General features: G+C 38.2%; 3 protein-coding genes across 3 annotated transcripts in view; all 3 read right to left on the bottom strand.

Annotated features, from left to right (window-relative positions):
* Positions 1–13,382, bottom strand: part of LOC149679303 (uncharacterized) — a 36,581-nt gene extending 23,199 nt beyond the window's left edge. Inside the window, exon 1 of the mRNA XM_089834994.1 lies at positions 12,580–13,382. Coding sequence (XP_089691120.1) covers positions 12,580–13,354 — 775 coding nt within the window. The 5' untranslated portion in view covers positions 13,355–13,382. The remainder of the gene's footprint in view (positions 1–12,579) is intronic.
* On the bottom strand, positions 10,856–11,944 carry LOC149679307 (uncharacterized). The gene is made up of 2 exons (XM_089835776.1): positions 10,950–11,944; positions 10,856–10,908 (listed from the first exon to the last, which is right to left on the bottom strand). Exons 1-2 carry the CDS (start codon positions 11,563–11,565, stop codon positions 10,856–10,858), a joined length of 669 nt encoding a protein of 222 aa, XP_089691902.1. The 5' UTR covers positions 11,566–11,944.
* Positions 13,383–13,450: 68 nt separating the features above from the next.
* Positions 13,451–15,362, bottom strand: LOC149679308 (uncharacterized). The gene is made up of 3 exons (XM_089835020.1): positions 15,242–15,362; positions 14,135–14,239; positions 13,451–13,676 (listed from the first exon to the last, which is right to left on the bottom strand). Exons 1-3 carry the CDS (start codon positions 15,269–15,271, stop codon positions 13,494–13,496), a joined length of 318 nt encoding a protein of 105 aa, XP_089691146.1. The 5' UTR covers positions 15,272–15,362; the 3' UTR covers positions 13,451–13,493.
* Between the last annotated feature and the right edge of the window lie 3,594 nt (positions 15,363–18,956).

The raw sequence follows: 18,956 nt of genomic DNA on the forward strand, positions 1-18,956 counted from the left end.
AATAATTTCAAAGATAAAATACTACTCTGAACCGTCCGCAAACAATCACAACATTTCTAAAACGTCGTATGCTTATACTAACTACCTTTCAGTTCAAAGTTTCATTGGTTGATCTCCTTTTCCGGTTTTTTACCGGAAATACGTAAGCGCCGGGAGAAGTCTTATTTTCTCTCACTGTACGTCGCATATAGGTAACACTTTTTTGGCGGGAAGAAAACGCTGGATACATTAGGGCAGTGTGGCTGAGTAACTTATAGGGAGCTAGTATATGATTCACTCATGATATAAATCAAAGTCCTGACTCACTGACAGACTGACTGATAATCATCGCCCAGCCCAAACCGTTGGCCCCAGAAGGGTGAAAATTTGGAGGAACGTTACTCGTAAGTAGTAGGCGCGTACTAATAAAGATTTTTCCAATCCGCCACCATCTTAATAAATGGCGCCCAGAAATGTAGCAAATCTTCTCTTTGTAAGAAAGTCCACGCGTTTCAACCGATTCCACAAATATTTAGTACACTGGATTCCTTTAACCTATAGACGGGCTGAAAGGTCTTTCGGGATCGATTTGTTGCCATCATTTTAAATGGCGGCCAGATATTAAAAAACCCTTCTTTATAGAATGTCTGCGTGTAAATAATAAAAAATGTTCCGACGAGCTGATGGACGACGCCGAGTGCCTTCGCTACTAGGATGCTACAAAAATATTAGTCGAATCAGTAAAATGTACCCATACTTGATGGAAGTTCTTACTACACTCAAGCGATGCCGCGGGTAACAGCTAGTCTCCTATAATTTCCTGTAAATCAATTGTAAATTTAATATTTTCCTATAACTATTACACGGCTTTGTTGTGGTTACCCTGCCTGTGCACAAACATATTTCGTAGAGCTGTACACATACAGATACCATAGACTTGTGAGAACACATGTCATATAATTGTATACAAACAGAGCCTGTAGACTTGTGCACAAACAGATCCCTTAGAATTGAGTACAAACTGATGTCATAGACTTGCGCACAAGCTGATGTCATAGATTAGCGCACAAACAGATGTCATAAACTTGTGCAAAAAGAGATGTTATATGCCTGTACACAAAAAGATTCCATGGACCTCTGCACAAAAATATTCCATACCCCTATTGCTCGAAAATATGCTCAAGAATATCTCGTACACCAGTGCACAAAAATACTGCATATCCATTTGCACAAAAATATCCCGTATCCATTTGCAGAAAAATGTTCTTTAGACCTGTGCACAAACAGATGCAGTGGCCTTTGCAAAAACAGATTCCTTGGGCCTCTGCACAAACCAATTCAGTAGGTCTGCGCACAAAAATATTCCGAAGACCTGTGCACAAAAATAGTCCGTAGACCTGTGCACAAACAGATACCGTAGACATATGCACAAACAGATTCCGGAGACTTGTACACAAACGGAAGTCACAGGGTTGTGCACAAACAGATGTCATAGACTTGCGCAAAAAATACATCATAGACTTGCGCAAAAAATACATCATAGACTTGCGCAAAAAGAGATGTCATGGATATGTGCACATCAGATTCCATGGACTAGTGCAAAAACAGAAGTCTTAGACTTGTTTGCAAACAGAAGTCTTAGACTTGTTTGCAAACAGAAGTCTTAGACTTGTTTGCAAACAGAAGTCTTAGACTTGTTTGCAAACAGAAGTCTTAGACTTGTTTACAAACAGAAGTCATAGACCTGTTTACATAAAGATTCCATAGACCTGTTTACATAAAGATTCCATAGACCGGTTTACATAAAGATTCCATAGACCGGTTTACATAAAGATTCCATAGACCTGTTTACATAAAGATTCCATAGACCTGTTTACAAAAAGATTCCATACCCATTTGCACGAAACAATTCCATACCCATTTGCACAAAACGATTCCATACCCATTTGCACAAAACGATTCCATAGACCTGTGCACAAAAATATTCCATAGGCCTGTGCCCAAAGAGATTCCATAAAACTGTGCACATAAAGGTTCCCTAGACCTGTGCTCAAAAAATATGCCGTAGGCCTGTGCACAAACAGATGCCGTAGACCTGTAAAGAAACAGATTCCGTAAACCTGTGCACAAACAGATGCCGTAGACCTGTAAAGAAACAGATTCCGTAAACCTGTGCACAAACAGATGCCGTAGGCCTGTGTACAAACAGATGCCGTAGGCCTGTGTACAAACAGATTCCGGAGATATGTGCACAGATTCCGTAGCCATGTGCACAAGTGGAAGTCACAGGCTTGTGCACAACAGATGTCATAGACATGTTCAAACCAGATTCCATAGTTTTGTGCACAAACAGAAGTCATAGACCTGTGCACAAAAAAACATTCTATAGACTTGTGCACATCAAGTTTCCATAGACCTGTGCACAAAAGATCTCATGGAGATGTGCATAAAAGATTTCATGGAACTGTGCACAAAACATTATATAGGCTTGTGCACATAAAGATTCCTTAGACCTGTGTACATAAAGATTTCATACCCATAGCACAAAACTATTCCATAACCATTTGCACAGAAATATTCCCTAGACCTGCGCACAAAAATATTTCATAAAACTGTGCACAAAAAGATTCCATTGACCTATGCACAAAATATTCTATTGGCTTTTGTATAAACATGTGACATAGACCTGTGTCCAAAAATAATCCATGGAACTGTGCACAAAAACATGCCTTGGACCTGTTTAGAAACATTCCATACCCCTATATGCTCAAAAATATTTCACACCCATTTGCACAAACATTTTCCGTAGACCCGTGCGCAACCAGATGCCGTAGACTAGCGCATAAACAGATTCCATAGATTTGCGCACAAATATATTACGTAGACTCGTGCACAAATAGATTCCACAGACTTGTACACAAACAGAAGTCACACGGTTTTGCACAATCCGATGTTATAGACTTGTGCACAAAAATATGTCATATGCTTGTGTAAAAACTGATTTCTTAGACTTGCTTAAAAAGAGATGTCATCGACATTTGCACAAGAGATTCCGTAGACTTGTGCACATAGAGATTCCGTAGACTTGTGCACATAAAGATTCTTCAGACTTGTGCACAAACATATTTTGTAGACCTGTACACACAAATACCATAGACTTGTGCAAAAATAGATGTCAAATATTTTTGCAAAAATAGATGTCAAATATTTGTGCAAAAATAGATGTCAAATATTTGTGCAAAAACACATCCCTTAGACTTTTGCACAAACTGATGCCATAGACTTGTGCAGAATCATATGTCCTAGACCGGTGTACAAAACATTCTATAGATTTGTGCACAAACATGAGTCATATACCTGTACACAAAAATATTTCACGGACTTCTGCACAAAAACATTCCATATATCTGTACACAAAAATATTCCATTGACCTCTGCACAAAAACATTCCATAACCCTATGCTCAAAAGTTTTCCTTACCCATTTGCACAAAAATATCACGTTCACCTGTGCACAAAAATATCACGTCCACCTGTGCACAAAAATATTCCGTACACCTGTGCACAAAAATATTCCAAATCCATTTTCACCATAATATTCCGTACACCTGTGAACAAAATTTTTCCAAATCCATTTTCACCTATAATATTCCGTACACCTGTGAACAAAAACAGTTCTTACACCTGTGCACAAAAATATTCCGTACAATTGTGGATAAAAATATTCCGTACACCTACGCATAAAAATATTTCGTACAAATAGAAATCACAGGCTTGTGCACAAAGAAATGTCGTAGACTCGCGCAAGAAGATATGTTATAGACATGTGGACATCAGATTCCATAGAGTTATGCAAACACATTTTCAATACCCCTATGCTCAAACAGATTTCAAACCCTTATGCTCAAAAAGATTCCATACCCATTTGCACAAAAATAATCCGTAGACCCGTGCTCAAAAATATTCCGTAGACCCGTGCTCAAAAATATTCCGTAGACCCTTGCTCAGACAGAAGTCACTCGCGTGCGCACAAGCAGGTGTCATAGACTTGTGAATAAACAGATGTTATAGACTTGTGAATAAACAGATGTTATAGACTTGTGAATAAACAGATGTTATAGACTTGTGAATAAACAGATGTTATAGACTTGTGAATAAACAGATGTTATAGACTTGTGAATAAACAGATGTTATAGACTTGTGAATAAACAGATGTTATAGACTTGTGAATAAACAGAGGTTATAGACTTGTGAATAAACAGATGTTATAGACTTGTGAATAAACAGATGTTATAGACTTGTGAATAAACAGATGTTATAGACTTGTGAATAAACAGATGTTATAGACTTGTGAATAAACAGATGTTATAGACTTGTGAATAAGCAGATGTTATAGACTTGTGCACAAACAGATGTCATAGACTCGTGAATAAACAGATGTTTTAGACTTGTGCACAAAGAGATGTTTTAGACTTGTTCACACACAGGTGTTATAGACTTGTTCACACACAGGTGTTATAGACTTGTTCACACACAGGTGTTATAGACTTGTTCACACACAGGTGTTATAGACTTGTTCACACACAGGTGTTTAGACTTGTTCACAAGTAGGTGTTATAGACTTGTTCACAAGCAGGTGTTATAGACTTGTTCACAAGCAGGTGTTATAGAACTGCTCACAAACAGGTGTTATAGAATTGCTCACAAACAGGTGTTATAGAATTGCTCACAAACAGATGATTTAGACTTGTTCACAAACAGATGATTTAGACTTGTGCACAAACAGATGTTTTAGACTTGTGCACAAACAGATGTTTTAGTCTTGTGTACAAACAGATGTTTTAGACTTGTGCACAAACAGATGTTTTAGTCTTGTGTACAAACAGATGTTTTAGACTTGTGCACAAACAGATGTTTTAGTCTTGTGTACAAACAGATGTTTTAGACTTGTGCATAAACAAATGTTATTGACTTGCGCAAAAAGAGATGTCATAGAAATGAGCAAATCAGATTCCAAAGACCTGTGCAAATATAGATTTTTCACTTGGGCACATAAAGATTCTTCAGACTTGTGTGCACATAAAGGTTCTTCAGACTTGTGTGCACATAAAGATTCTTCAGACTTGTGTGCACATAAAGATTCTTCAGACTTGTGTGCACATAAAGATTCTTCAGACTTTTGTGCACATAAAGATTCTTCAAACTTGTGCACATAAATATACCATAGACCCATGAAAAAAAATTCCATAGACCTGTGCACAGAAGATTCCATACTCCTAAACTCAAAAGGATTCCATGCAGATTTGCACATTCCGTAAAACAATATTCCATAGGCCTGTGCACTGGAAACAAAAATATTCCACTGACCTGTGCACGAAAAGATTGCATAGGCCTCTGCACAAAGAGATTTTATACCCCTTTGCACAAAAATATTCTGTAGGTCTGCGCTTAAACAGATTCCGTAGACTTGTACACAAATAGATGTTATAGTTTAGACTCGTGTAAAAATTTAATTACTGCTATAATTGGTAATTATCTTTAATTGCTTATTTTGTTTAATTAAGTTTAATCTGTACTTCGCAACTAAATTAGTTGGACGCGCAAAAGTTATAATGACAATTAAGCTAGCTAATTGCCCTACCAATTTGATAATCCGCAGTAAAACGACGTAAGTCCTAGAATGACTTTCTTTATTACTTAACCCAAGCAAAAAAGTCTTAAGTTCCACAGTTTAAAGGTAAACCACGTAATTCGGAGCAGGTACTTAAAACTATTAAAAACAATACTTAAACTTCGTTTTTCTTAATGAAACAAAAATTGGCGCCCACTTTAAAAATGGGGCTTTCATTTAAGACCGTTTTCAAATCTATCAAACGTATAGTTATTTTTGTAAGGGTAGTTACAAAATGGGTAAGTTTGGAAAATTTCCCATGTTATTTCTATGGAGATTCTCTAGTTTTTCGCCAAAATCTGTGATTAATTTTACGGAAATGAAAACCATCCTTAGCAACTTTATGCTTTATAAAATAAACTATTGGATGGATCATCTTGAAATTTTTACCACAAATTAAAGGCCCGGATTTTAGTTCAGTTGAAAAATTTCAAAACAATAAACTTAATACGAAAAAAGTTAAAACCAATCCAAAAACCTTCCTTATACATTAGAGCCGTCATCAGGCCTTATCTAAGGGAGCTACCGCTCCCTTAGAATTATATCGACTTTATTCAGTGCTCGTCGTATTAACATATTTACAGGTTAAGGAATGACTAACTCTCTTGTTAGCTCGTACTCTTATTATATAGGCCTGCCTGAGGTACAAAGTTCAGTTCTATCATATAAATCAGTTCAGTTCAGTTTCTACATTATACAACATCTTTTCTCTTAAGCTAATTTACATATCGTTAGGATTTTATTAATTTCATAAATTAAGCTTGAGGATCTTTTTCACCACTCGGCCACTCTTCGTTCTTACTGCTGGTGGCTTGTCAACGATTGCGATTGGAGGTGATGATTCTGACTCATTGCTGCTGGACTCTGCTGCTGTCGCCATTTGTGGCTCAGGACTACTTGACTCTGTTGATGTTGAGGATCGTGGCTCAGGACTACTTGATTCTGTTGATGTTGAGGATCGTGGCTCAGGAGCATCGTAGTCGATTGGCATTGAAGGTCGAAACTCGCAGTTTGACTGTGGCTCTGGTGCAGGAATACTAAGGCGCGTTGACGCTGACAGTTGTGGCTCGTAGCTATTGAACTCTATGGACTTTGATGGCATTGCTATCAAGTGATACCGGTTTCTTCGGATTACGCCCCGAGGAGTATCGAGGATATATGATCTCGGTTCTTCTGCGTAACACTTGACAGTTCCTTGAGTCTTGAGATCAGTTATCCACACGCTTTCCCCTCTTGAGAGGGGGGGTAATATTCTGGCTCTACACTCTAAGAAATTGGAGTGTGATTTAACACCTTTATAAGTACTTTATATGGGTCCAAATTTGACACCGTTACAGGTGTACATTTACACCCCTGAAGGGATTTAATCACACTTACACTCAAAAAAATGGGGTGTGCTTTAACACCTTTAAAAGTAGTTTATATGGGTCCAAATTTGACACCGTTACAGGTGTTCATTTACACCCCTGAAAGGGTTTAATAACACTTATTTGAGCAATTGATGGCAAAGATAAGTATAAAATTGTGCACAGAGGTGCAGTTTAACACCTTTTGAACTCTTATATCGCACTGAAAGTGAATTTTTACTCTCATATTAGTGTTGTGCAACTCCTTAAAGGGTGCGACATAGCACCTTTCAGAGTGTCGATTCACACCTTTAAGAGTGGGAGATTATTTGGTAGGATAGTAGTAGAAATTCTAGTACTTTTCCTAGACTTAAGGGCAAAACCGATGACGTAAAAAACACTATAGTAGCTTCATTTTGACCACTCATGAGGCATAACTCAAATATCGAGTATGGTTTTCCTGTTTAATTAAATTTTGATTATCCGCCATTCCGCAGTATTATTAGCAATCAATGCTAAATTCATAGCAGGGTTCTTCCTTGAGAGAACTTCATCACCTATAGGGAGGAAAGTTCTCACATGCAGAACTATACCTCTTTAAGCGAGGGCTGTTGCGTACAAAGTTATTTTTACGGGTTTATAAACTTCTGAAAACGGCAGAAAGTTTTCACTTCGTACAAATGCATAGGGTATTAAATTAGTTTTGGAGGCTATAATATTCAAGCAGTAGATATAGACGTTCTTGTTAAATTTAATAATCTCTTTTCACTAAGAGTTTTTCGAGCACCAGAAACGCGTTTAATCTAATTTGCACTACAGATTTTACAAAAAAAAATCCATTTAGTACTCTAATTTTTCTCAAAATAATGATAAAACATGTCACAAAAGCAAGTGCCCCACTTTGGCTTCTCAAGCTGGCCCTACTGTGAGGCCAGTATCTAACCTAGTCTCGTTTTTTAAGAGTATCGCTCAACACCTGTAAGAGTGTCGCCTAACACGTTTAGCATAGTTTTATGAAGGTACAACACCGCCAGATTACCAATTTCTTTGTTAATTTTATTTAAAGGATAAAACTGTTTTCTTTCATGAATATCATCATTAAAAAAAGGTTTAACAAGTACGTTTTTCAATAATTTTTTACTGTTTGTATTGACTTTAATGTTAAAACATTAATGAAAAATAAATGAAAGACCTTATTTAAGAAACCAGCAGTATTATAATTTTTCATGTTTAATTTCGAACGGTGTTTTAATAGTGTTATTATACACCGAATTTACACTTTAAATTGGCCTCTAAAAACTCAAGTTAATAAAACACTCTTTTGGGTGTTTTTACGGTGTTTACACCGTTTTAACACCTTTTTAACACTTCCATTTCTTAGAGTGTATGTCGGTTATCGTAGTTGTCCTTCAATTTCCTCTGGCGGCTTTCTTCCCGTTTTCGGACTATGTCATAGGGCGGAATACTGGGTAACAGATCCTTAGACGTTATTGGCAATGTGGAGCGAAGTTTGCGTCCCATCAAGAGCTCCGCTGGAGTATAACCGTTAGCCAAGGGGGTTGTTCTATAAGACAAAAGGGCTCGACAAGGATCGTCGCCTTTCTTGAGGGTTTGCTTTACGACTTTAACGGCCGCTTCGACGAAACCGTTGCTTTGTGGGAATCTTGGACTTGAGGTTATGTGTGTGAAACCATAAGTTTTGGCGAACTCTCGGAATTCTGAAGTGATAGTCTTCTGAAATTGTGGTCCATTGTCACTTTTCACTACTTCTGGAATACCGTGTGTCGCAAAGATTTTCTTGACGGCGTTGATTACCGTTCTGGTGCTCATATCACTCAGTTGCTTTATCTCAAAATATCTGGAGTAGAAGTCGGTTACAAGTAAATACCATTTTCCTTGCAAATAAAATAGGTCCATCGCTAGTATCTTCCATGGACGATCTGGAAACGCACTGGGACGTAGCGGTTCATGAGGGTTGCTGGACTCTTTGATGCATGTTACACAACTCTTGACCTTGTCCTCAATGTCCTTAGAGATCCCTGGCCACCAAACAGCGGACTTTGCTCGTGCCCGGCATTTAGTAATGCCCTGATGACCTTCGTGTATCTTCTCTAGAATATCCCTCCGAAGGGCATCCGGAACCAGAATCCTTGGGCCTTTCATGAGTAAGCCCTGTTGAATTGTTATTTCATCGCGGAACGGAAGATATTTTCGAAGAGTTTGTTGAACATCGTTTGGTATAGGCCAACCGACTTGAGTATATTGTTGAAGTTTCTTACAGGTCTCATCTTCCTGTTGTGCAACCCATATCTCTGACAAGCGGACATCTGATACTGGTATGCTTGAGGTGACTAGTTGCACATGAGCAGTGACTTCGTCTTCAAGCTCAGTGGCTCCTACCTCTGGTAACGGACGTCGAGATAAGGTGTCTGCAATTATTAGCTGTTTTCCGGGGACGTAGCTGACTTCATAAACATATCGCATCAGACGGATTCGAAGGCGTTGCAAACGAGGGGATAAGTCGTCAAGTGGCTTTGTTTGCATAATGGCAACCAAAGGTTTATGATCGGTCTCTATGTCTACTTTTACCCCGACGATGTAGTCCTTGAATCTCTCACATGCCCACACCATGGCTAGCGCTTCCTTCTCAATTTGTGCGTATCTTTGTTCAGCCGGACTTAATGTCTTTGATCCATACGCCACTACCCTGAGAGAGCCGTCGGGCTGCTGTTGACGTAGTACGGCGCCAATGCCGAACGATGATGCATCAGCAGAAAGGATGGATCTGTTCTTAGGATCAAATGGAGCCAATACCGGTTTCGACGAGAGGATTCGTTGAAGTTTGGTAAAAGCGTCCTGCTGAACGTCAGACCACAGCCACTGATTTTTGATGCTCAGCAACGCATTTAGCGGTCGCGCAATCTCCGCCATGTGTGGAATAAATTTTCCTAGGTAATTAGCCATCCCAAGAAATCTTCGTAGTTGCGTTGCGTCTTCCGGTGGCTTCATTCGTGTGATGGCTTTTATTTTGTCGTCATCCGGCTTAATTCCCTCTCCATCAATCGTGTGACCCAAAAACTTGACACTTGTGACAGAAAACTCGCATTTTTCGAGATTGAGTGTCACACCCGCCTTTTCCAAATTACGTAACGTATGTCTCAGGCGAGCGTCGTGGTCATCTTGATCCGTTCCATATACTAGTATGTCATCTTGGAGGTTCACATTTCCAGAAACCCCTTCGAGTGCATGGCTGATTTGACGCTGGAAGTGTTCTGATGCTGAACTAAGGCCAAATGGTAGTCGATTGAAATAAAAACGTCCAAATGGTGTGATAAAAGTTGTAAGTGGTGCTGATTCCTTATCCAATGGGATTTGCCAATATCCACTGTTCGCATCCAACTTTGAAAAAATCTTGGCTCCCGCCAGCTGCCCCAAGACGTGATCCACTGCTGGCATTTGATACCGTTCCCGACGGATATATTTGTTCAGATGGGTGAAGTCGACGCAGATACGTAAACTAGGTGTTTTTGCTTCCTCGTGCATAGATGTTTCGTTAGCACTCGTCTCTGCATCTTTACGGAACCCTTTCGGTTTATTCTTCAGTACTATAACCATTGGAGCACACCAATCTGTGGGTTCTTCGATTAATGATATCACGCCACGTGCGACCATTCTGTCTAATTCTGCCTTGGTTTCTGTTAAGAGAGCTATCGGAACTCTTCTTGGAGTGGTCAACGCAAAAGGCTTGGCATTAGGATCCAATCGAATTGTATAGGGAGTTTTCATCTTGCCCAGGCGCCCGAACAGATTTGGAAACTCTTCAAGTGGATTGATTAAGGTGCCCGGTTTAATTTCTTCAATCATTGTGGACGTTTGAAAACCTCCTGTTTGGTTTTCTGGACTGTGACGTATTCTTGAAACGTGATCGTTGGGTTTGCGGTGTAAATTTTCTACGATCGCGACTTCTCTGTTGGTCAACTTGACTGGTTTCAGTGGCTAACGCACCATTCAACTCCAGCTGCTCTCTTCGTCTGTCTTCTGAGCTTCGAACTCTCTGGATGGCTTGCTCCAGCGATAGATTTTCGTCATCTTGTAACCTCTCTGACAATGCCTTGTTAGAAATGCCCACCACAATACGATCACGGATTAATTCATCCTTAAGAGCGCCGTAGTTACAATGTTCTGCCATGGCATATACAGATGTGATGAACTCGTCGGCGGTCTCGCCCTCCTTTTGAAAGCGAGTGTTGAATTTGGCCCTCTCATAAATGGTATTCCGACGAAAAATGAAATGACCTTCAAACTTGTTAAGGACCAGTTGAAAGTCGGTCTGAGCCGCGACAGCCAGACTGAAGGAACTGAATATGTCATCTGCTTTATCGCCCATGAGGTAGATGAGTGCGTTGACCTGTTCTTCGTCATCTTTCGCGCTGAGGCCCGACGCTTTCCGAAAGCGCTCAAAGCGCCGTTTCCAAGAAGGCCAATCATTCGGACAAGCAAAGTTAAATGGCTCCGGAGGAGTAACTTGAAAAGCCACCGTCGAAACGACTGGATACGCTGGTAGAGCCATAAAGGTTTTAATTAACTGGGTTTAACACGACTCGGAAAAGAGGACTCGCGACTGTGAGAAACACGTCCACGACGCGGGCAAATCAACACTAAGCCTCGGTCGATCGTAACGCGAAACGCGAACGCAGGGCGCGGGGAAAACGAAACGTACTTATAAACCGGTCGAACAAACGTCTGACACCATGTTGTGTTATCGACTTCTTAATAACACGACTCATTAAAACATAATAATAATTATATCGACTTTATTCAGTGCTCGTCGTATTAACATATTTACAGGTTAAGGAATGACTAACTCTCTTGTTAGCTCGTACTCTTATTATATAGGCCTGCCTGAGGTACAAAGTTCAGTTCTATCATATAAATCAGTTCAGTTCAGTTTCTACATTATACAACAGAGGGGTTTTTCTGCTTCGCGTTTAAATGGGACGTTATAAATTTCATCCTTACTAAGTTTGATACTGAATTAATTTAGCCTGGATGAAGAAAAACATTTCACGGTAGAATTAACGATGTACTCATCACATAAAGTTTGCAAAAAAAAGGCATTAAATACGTAGAATTGTGGAGACGCACTTGAAAAGAACAGAATGCCAAGTTGTACGAACAAGCAATGTCGAAGAAAAGTAAAGGCTTTGATCACGTGAATCAGCGTACGCTTCAATAATATAAGCAGTATAACTACACTAAAGTGCGCAACAATATGGCGTCATGCCACTGTTATTTGTTATTAAGTATTTACAACCACACGATTGAAAATGAGCATCGCTTAGGGGCCTTTCGACCCACGATTAGTTTCCATCTAAGTTTAAAGCGGAATTACGTCCAAAAGCAGGGAGGCCGTGTCTCCATCATTCGCGTTTTTCGGAGGGCGAAAAAATACATTCGGATTGTATTACGAGCAGTTAAATGAAATACGAGACTAGACTTTATATCGAGAATGCGGAAATAGTTGCTTAGAAATATGATATCTCAATCTAGGCACTCAAGACTAGTAAAGAATGAAATGACTTACCTGCAATTTCCGAACGAGGCGATGAGGTTTTACCCTCTGGATTCTTTGGAGCGACATCTTCTAATGTCTCCGAGCTGGACACCGAACTATTATGATGAACTGCAATTGGAGCTTCGGGTAAATCGCTTTCCATAGAGACGGAGGTCAATTTTGATATTTCAATTGGGTTACGTTCTACTTCAGGAACACGCACTGGCACACTCAATGAACTCGGATCGACAAACAGTTCCACACTTTGATTTTGTCCATCACTTTTTTTTGCATCTGTCACGGCGATTTCGGATTGGTTTTCATCAAGTTCGTTTTCTATGACTCTTTCTAGTGAATCGCCTTCAACATTTGCATCAAGAGAAAGATCCAAATGCTTTTCGGACTCAACATTCAATTCAGGAACACGAAATCTCTTCGATGGAGTTGAATTATCCTCAGTGTCCCCCTCTGTCGAGACACTTGGCGATTTACGATAAGAATCATTAATGGTAATATTGTTTTCAAGAGGTTCTCGTGGCGAATCGCTTTCCGTGTTTGTGTCAGGAGTCATTTCGAATGGGTTTTCAACCTTAATTTTTGGTGAAGGCGCACTTTGAGGCAAACTGTCACTGTATTTCAGCTTAGGGACACATGGATTCGTATTTCGCGTTATTAACCCCATATTTTCAGTTTTTTTCAAGGTAGTTTCAGGGTTTGTATTGCCAACCTCAGAACCAGGCGATTCTTGACTAATATTTTCTTTAGACAGAATGCCTTGGACATTGACAGCTTGGACACTGTGCATCACAATAGGAAGGGATAACTCCTGGCCATTATTTCCCAAATCATTTTCAACGGGTTCAGTTTTCACTAATTCATCGTTAGGAAATTGAAGTATTCCACTTTTCTCCTATTTTTTAAACAATTAACAATAACTCTCATTCTTAAAGTAATTCTCTTTCCAATCGAGTATGAAAGTGAAGGATCTTGCATATCATCAGATCTTTGATTCTATTTTCCAACCCTTTAATGACCCTATTGAGTCTTTCAATTTTGTCTATTTGCTTATTTATCGTAAATGATGTTTTCACTCTCTCTTTTTCCAAGTTTGAATTTAAGACATTACACTAAAAAAATTAGATTACATTACAAAACAACCTTAGGACTTTCTTTGGCAGAACGTATTTTGAAGGGGGCAAGCAAGAGAAAGGCGAAACCAATGACACACAAGAAGAGGGATCAGTAACAATGGTCCTCTTTAATAATGACGGAAATGTTACCAATTAGAGCTCGGCATTAAATAACCGTTATCCGAAAATTAGTGCTTAACCGATTATTTACAAACAAAACTGGCGGTTATAATGCGGTTTAACATGGTACTTCAGTGGATAATTCTAGATTTCGGATAAAGATAAAATAAAGCGGATAATTTATTCGATAATGCCGAGCTCTATTACCAATCCCCTAAGATTAGAGCCTTTAATTAAGAGACAACAGATTCGACAACTTATACTGCGCATATAAAATTGGCTATAATCCCAAAAGGGTCTCATATTTTTGTGCTCCCCTATGCTTTGAAAAATACCTCAGATTCCAGTTTCCTGATTCGATCATCTCTAACTTTTACTTCATTGATTAGATCATCTTTGCTCAAGTGATCATAGTTACAATCTTCCTCGTAATCCATTTCCTAAAAACAAAGTTTCAATAACTTAACTCAGTTTGCCTAAAACAAGGAATATTCCAATAACTGCGCAAAATACCTCTTTAAAGGGTATGGGAATCTACAATTTCATATCATATTTTAGCACGAAATTGGTATTATATTACACTTTCAAGTCTCTACTTTCAAATTATCAAGTTTTTAATATAATTGAACCAAAGTTTCTATTTTTAAAATCCATTGGAAAATCACGAAAACTCAGCTTCGATATATAAAATATTTTGTCTTGTCAGCTTGTTCGGTTGGTTTATGACATCACACGGGGAGACCTATACGCCCGAGCGCGAGCGCGAGCTATACCCGTCTCGTGCTCTGTCTATGCTTTGATAGCGGAGAGAGTGGCACCATCTCGCGTGTGTGACGTCAAAAACAAGAAAACGTTGTAGCCTTTCTTAAAAACTTTTAAAAAGTGGATTTTAAATAATTTCATATGAAGCATTTTCAAATGCATATTGCCAAATAACTAGAAATCGGAGAATTAAAAGCTTGATATTTTTGAATTCACAGTAATTAATTCTACCTTTTGCTATATAAATCAGAGGTTTTTCAAACGAAGCTTCTCATACCCTTTAATCGCCACTCTTTGAAGATTTACTAAACTCATTTCGGAATTTTGTAACGAGAGTTGGTGAGATTGTAAATCAACCCTAAAATAAAATAATTTTCCAAACTGAGGGTAAATCAAAAACGGACAAGGAAAGTTTCCCCATACATTGTAGCTTTCGCTATAAAAAGCTAAGAAAAACATAGCGATGCTTAAATTGTGACACTTTTGTTCAAGACTAGGGATTTTCTCAAGCACATTTTTTGAATACAACTACAACTAGCTTCGTATAAATTATTTATTCTGCTAGCATTTTTTATTTTTTAAACAGCAAGAAAGATCTATTTCTTTTCAAGGTATAATAGTTTCAATAGGTTTGGATGCCTGTTTAACATGATCCAAGTTGCATTATATTCATCACTTACCAGTTTAAACGTTCGACCATAACACGACATTCTTTAACAAATTCCATCACTTTTTGTACAGTTTCCCTGTTAACATAAAATACGTAACATTTTAATAATAATAAAAAGTATGGCCATAAAAAGATTTAGTGTTACCAAGGGCGTTTCCCTCAGTTTAATATACATTCTTACCAGGCAAGGCTTTTATTAATGTTGTTTTGGTTTCACAGTTACTCACACTGTTCTGTTTTTGGGGTTAAAAAAGAGAAAAAGCTTCAAGTTTTATTAAGAGCTTTTCTTGTATATAGATACTCTTTTTAATAATCAATAAAAATACATTAAAGCCTTTAAAGGAGGAGCCGTTACCGTAACAAAGGAATTTACAACAAAGTACAAACGCCAAAAAAAGAGAACGTCTAGCAGACAGCTTTTTCCTAACCAATCAGTCTGGGAAATAAGGATATTTTTTAAACTAGTCCTTGGGAGTACAGGGTGGGAATGGGAAATAAGGATTTTTTAAAACTGGACACTGGGCCTGCCACCCCCTGGTCTGGAATAAATAAACTGGTCCATAACAGGGTTGGAAATAAGGTGAATTTTGTAAGTGGTCCTCGATACCAGCGACCCCTCATGTTGGAATTAGTAAACTGGTCCTTGGGACCAGTGACCCTCGCATTAATTATTATTTTACTGGTCCCACTATAAATTAAATTTCTAAAATGGTGAGAATAATAAGCACGTAAAGACACAAAAGTAAAGAAGCTGAAAATTCTAATTGATTTTGAATTTTTTACTGTCGGAAAAAGTAGCGCATCAAAATTAAAAACAGTTAACTTTTATTTCTTATCACAATTTTTCAACTAGTTGCCACTAAATATCAATCAACATGTCTAATGATATTAGAACTATCCTTATTCCTTATTGCATTTTACCAGAAGAAAATTTTCTTCTGATTTTACATAAATTCGGTGGCAATATCTTCTCTCGCTATCAGTAAGCCAGATCAAAATCCTGTGAGTATAGACGCTAGACAAGATCGATAGTCAATAGAGTAACTATAGACTACAAAACTTTTGTAGGGAAGTTGTAGCCAAGGAGTACTAACTACCTATGAGTAGAATTGGTAGAAAATGTGTTGAGCTAGAAAAATTCTAATAAGGAACCCCGAACTTAATAAACTGGTCCCACCGTCTATTTTTTCCAAAAACCATAATTAATAGAATGGTCCCTGGGACCACTGACCCCAAGTCTTGGAATAAATAAACTGGTCCGAGCAATTAATAAACTGGTTTTGGACTTGTAAACCTGTCTTATTCCATGACCATTGACCAGGACGCGTCGTGTGCTAAAATGAAGAAGTGGAATCCACTTAGTAGATAATTAAAATAGTTGAGATAACGTCTGGACTGTGGTTACCCTTGAATTTTATTAGTGGTCAAGTGGATCACTGACCCCCTCCGATTTAATTTTAAAACTGGTCCAGGCAATTTTTAAACTGGTCATTCGCCATATGCCACCGCCTTATTTCCCACGCTGCTTGGGACCAGTGACCCCTCCTAGTGTCCGAAATAATAAACTGGTCTCCGCAATGGCCCCCAGTCCCCCACCTTTGTTCTTAATTAATAAACTGGTCCCGAGGACCAGTAACCCTCCCTTCTTGAATTTTAAAACTAGTCCAAGCTATTAGTAAACTGGTTTGAACCAGAGGAAGTGTGCTGAAGACTGCTGTGGAGTGTGGACTGGAGTGAACTGTGGTTCTCTAGAAGTATCATGTCGAGAAAATATCGGAGATTCTGCCAGACTTGGACCGCAAAAAGTATCTCTAACAATTTTCAAAAGCAAACTAAATATATCTGTAAAAGTAGGTAGGTATTTCGCGATTAAATCAATTCATATGTCTTCAAGTAAATGTATCTTAACGCTTACAAATCAGTCGTTCTAATAAAAAATAATTACTAGACAGAGCTAATTTAAATACAGGTTTTTGCGCGGGAAAAACAAAAACCTTGAATTGAACTCCACTCTCGAATGATCCCGATCTCGTTAATTGCACCTCGGTCATTCTAATTGAAATTAATTAAAAACCAGTTTTTTAAGGTACAAAAAAGCTTTCATTGTTTAGTTTATATACAGAATCATCAGAATGCAAACTTAACCCAATAAACGTATGATAAAATAAACTTGACAATATGAACAAACAGTAAAATTCTCCCATTAAACCTCTATACGTGAATACACCTACTAAGTACTGAAAAAGCAAGAGCATGAATTCAACGGTAAAGTTAGCGACAATTTTCCTGCATCTATGTAGACAATAAACACTAAATAGACTTGGCAACCACCACTATGAAATATCTTCATGATATTGTTTAAATTTTTTTATAACTTTCAAATTCAGTGTAACAATACTTAAATAGTGGTTAATCATAAAACTAAAATGTTACTGGCCCAGAATAGGACGTTCTTAACAGGCTTAAAGGCTACGGGTTCACTGCATTACCAGTCTATAGAAGAACTCAATCAAACCACTCTAAACCAGGCAGCTAATATATTTAGATTTAAATTTCATCACTGAAACGGTTCTAAGGCATTATACAGAATGCAAACTTATCCTAATAAACGTATGATAAAATATACGTGACAATATGAACAAACAGTAATATTCAGCCATTAAACCTCTATACGTGATACACCTACTAAGTACTGAAAAAGCAAGAGCATGAATTCAACGGTGAAGCTAGGGTTAGCGACAATTTTCCTGTCTCTCTTGCTTCTTTTGAAACCATCTACTACCAGAGCTGATGACGAAGTTAAAGTAATTAAAGACGCAAATGACGATCCAGGACCTTTAGCAAGTACTACGCCAAATCCTGAAGAAACTTCAGACAGTGGTAATGAAAGTTCCGAGGAGTCTGGTGGCAAAAATGGAACTCGTTCGAAAGAAGAAAAGCTCAAACGTTTGGAAAAGCGCTTGGAACAATTCGAAAAACGTATCCAAAATCGCCAGGAAAAGCTTATGAAAAAATTTGAGAAGAGATTGGCAAGAATTGAGAAAAATATTGAACGTAATTTGAAACAACTTTCCAGTATGAGGGTCAGTTTTGCCATGGAAGCAAAGAAACTAAATAATACCTTGGAGAAATTTAAAAGGGAGATGAACAATAAAATTAGTCAATTATTACGGTAACCGAAGATATACTTACTGTAATTTCAGTTGTAATATTAATTGATGTTAAATAAAGCCTTTGAGACAATATTGTTACTAATAAATTTTACTATCCGTTCGTAATGGTTTTATGAATAACTAGCAAAATCATATTATTATTATTATTTGTAGAAAAAAGGTTCGGCGTGGCCCGTTAAGACATTTGGTTAGTTCCGGCCGCCATTTTAATATTAATAAACTGCAGTATATTTAAAGCACACAACCATAGAGCCGGTATGGTAATTATTCGGTGCTTACATTATTTCTAAGAATGGAAAGTTTTCTTTAAGATTACCTAATACAATTGTAAAGAACAGTAATAGAGAGAGTAGAGGCCAGTTGACCGAATTAATTCGGTCAACTGGCCTCCTTTACGTAGCCCCATTTGTTGCCCCCCCTTTTCTATCTATCTCTTTCCTCTGGATGGTACAGGACCTGAAGGGGGAAAATATTGTTAAGGGGGGGGGGGTTGATGACGTCACGTATCACGTGATTTTGTTGGCGGGAAATTTGAATTTATAGAGGATTTTT

Source organism: Phalangium opilio, unplaced genomic scaffold (assembly GCF_054372755.1).
Source record: "Phalangium opilio isolate 3A_F unplaced genomic scaffold, DU_Popi_V2 ptg000041l_1, whole genome shotgun sequence".
NCBI classification, from domain to species: Eukaryota; Metazoa; Arthropoda; class Arachnida; order Opiliones; family Phalangiidae; genus Phalangium; species Phalangium opilio.

Coding starts and splice junctions, on each gene's coding strand:
- LOC149679308 (XM_089835020.1), bottom strand. CDS start 15,271: ATGTCGTGTTATGGTCGAACGTTTAAACTG. Junction 14,240..15,241: donor ATGGTCGAACGTTTAAACTG/GTAAGTGATGAA, acceptor CTTTGTTTTTAG/GAAATGGATTACGAGGAAGA. Junction 13,677..14,134: donor TCAGGAAACTGGAATCTGAG/GTATTTTTCAAA, acceptor TAATTTTTTTAG/TGTAATGTCTTAAATTCAAA.
- LOC149679307 (XM_089835776.1), bottom strand. CDS start 11,565: ATGGCTCTACCAGCGTATCCAGTCGTTTCGACGGTGGCTTTTCAAGTT. Junction 10,909..10,949: donor CCAACAGAGAAGTCGCGATC/GTAGAAAATTTA, acceptor TCACGTTTCAAG/AATACGTCACAGTCCAGAAA.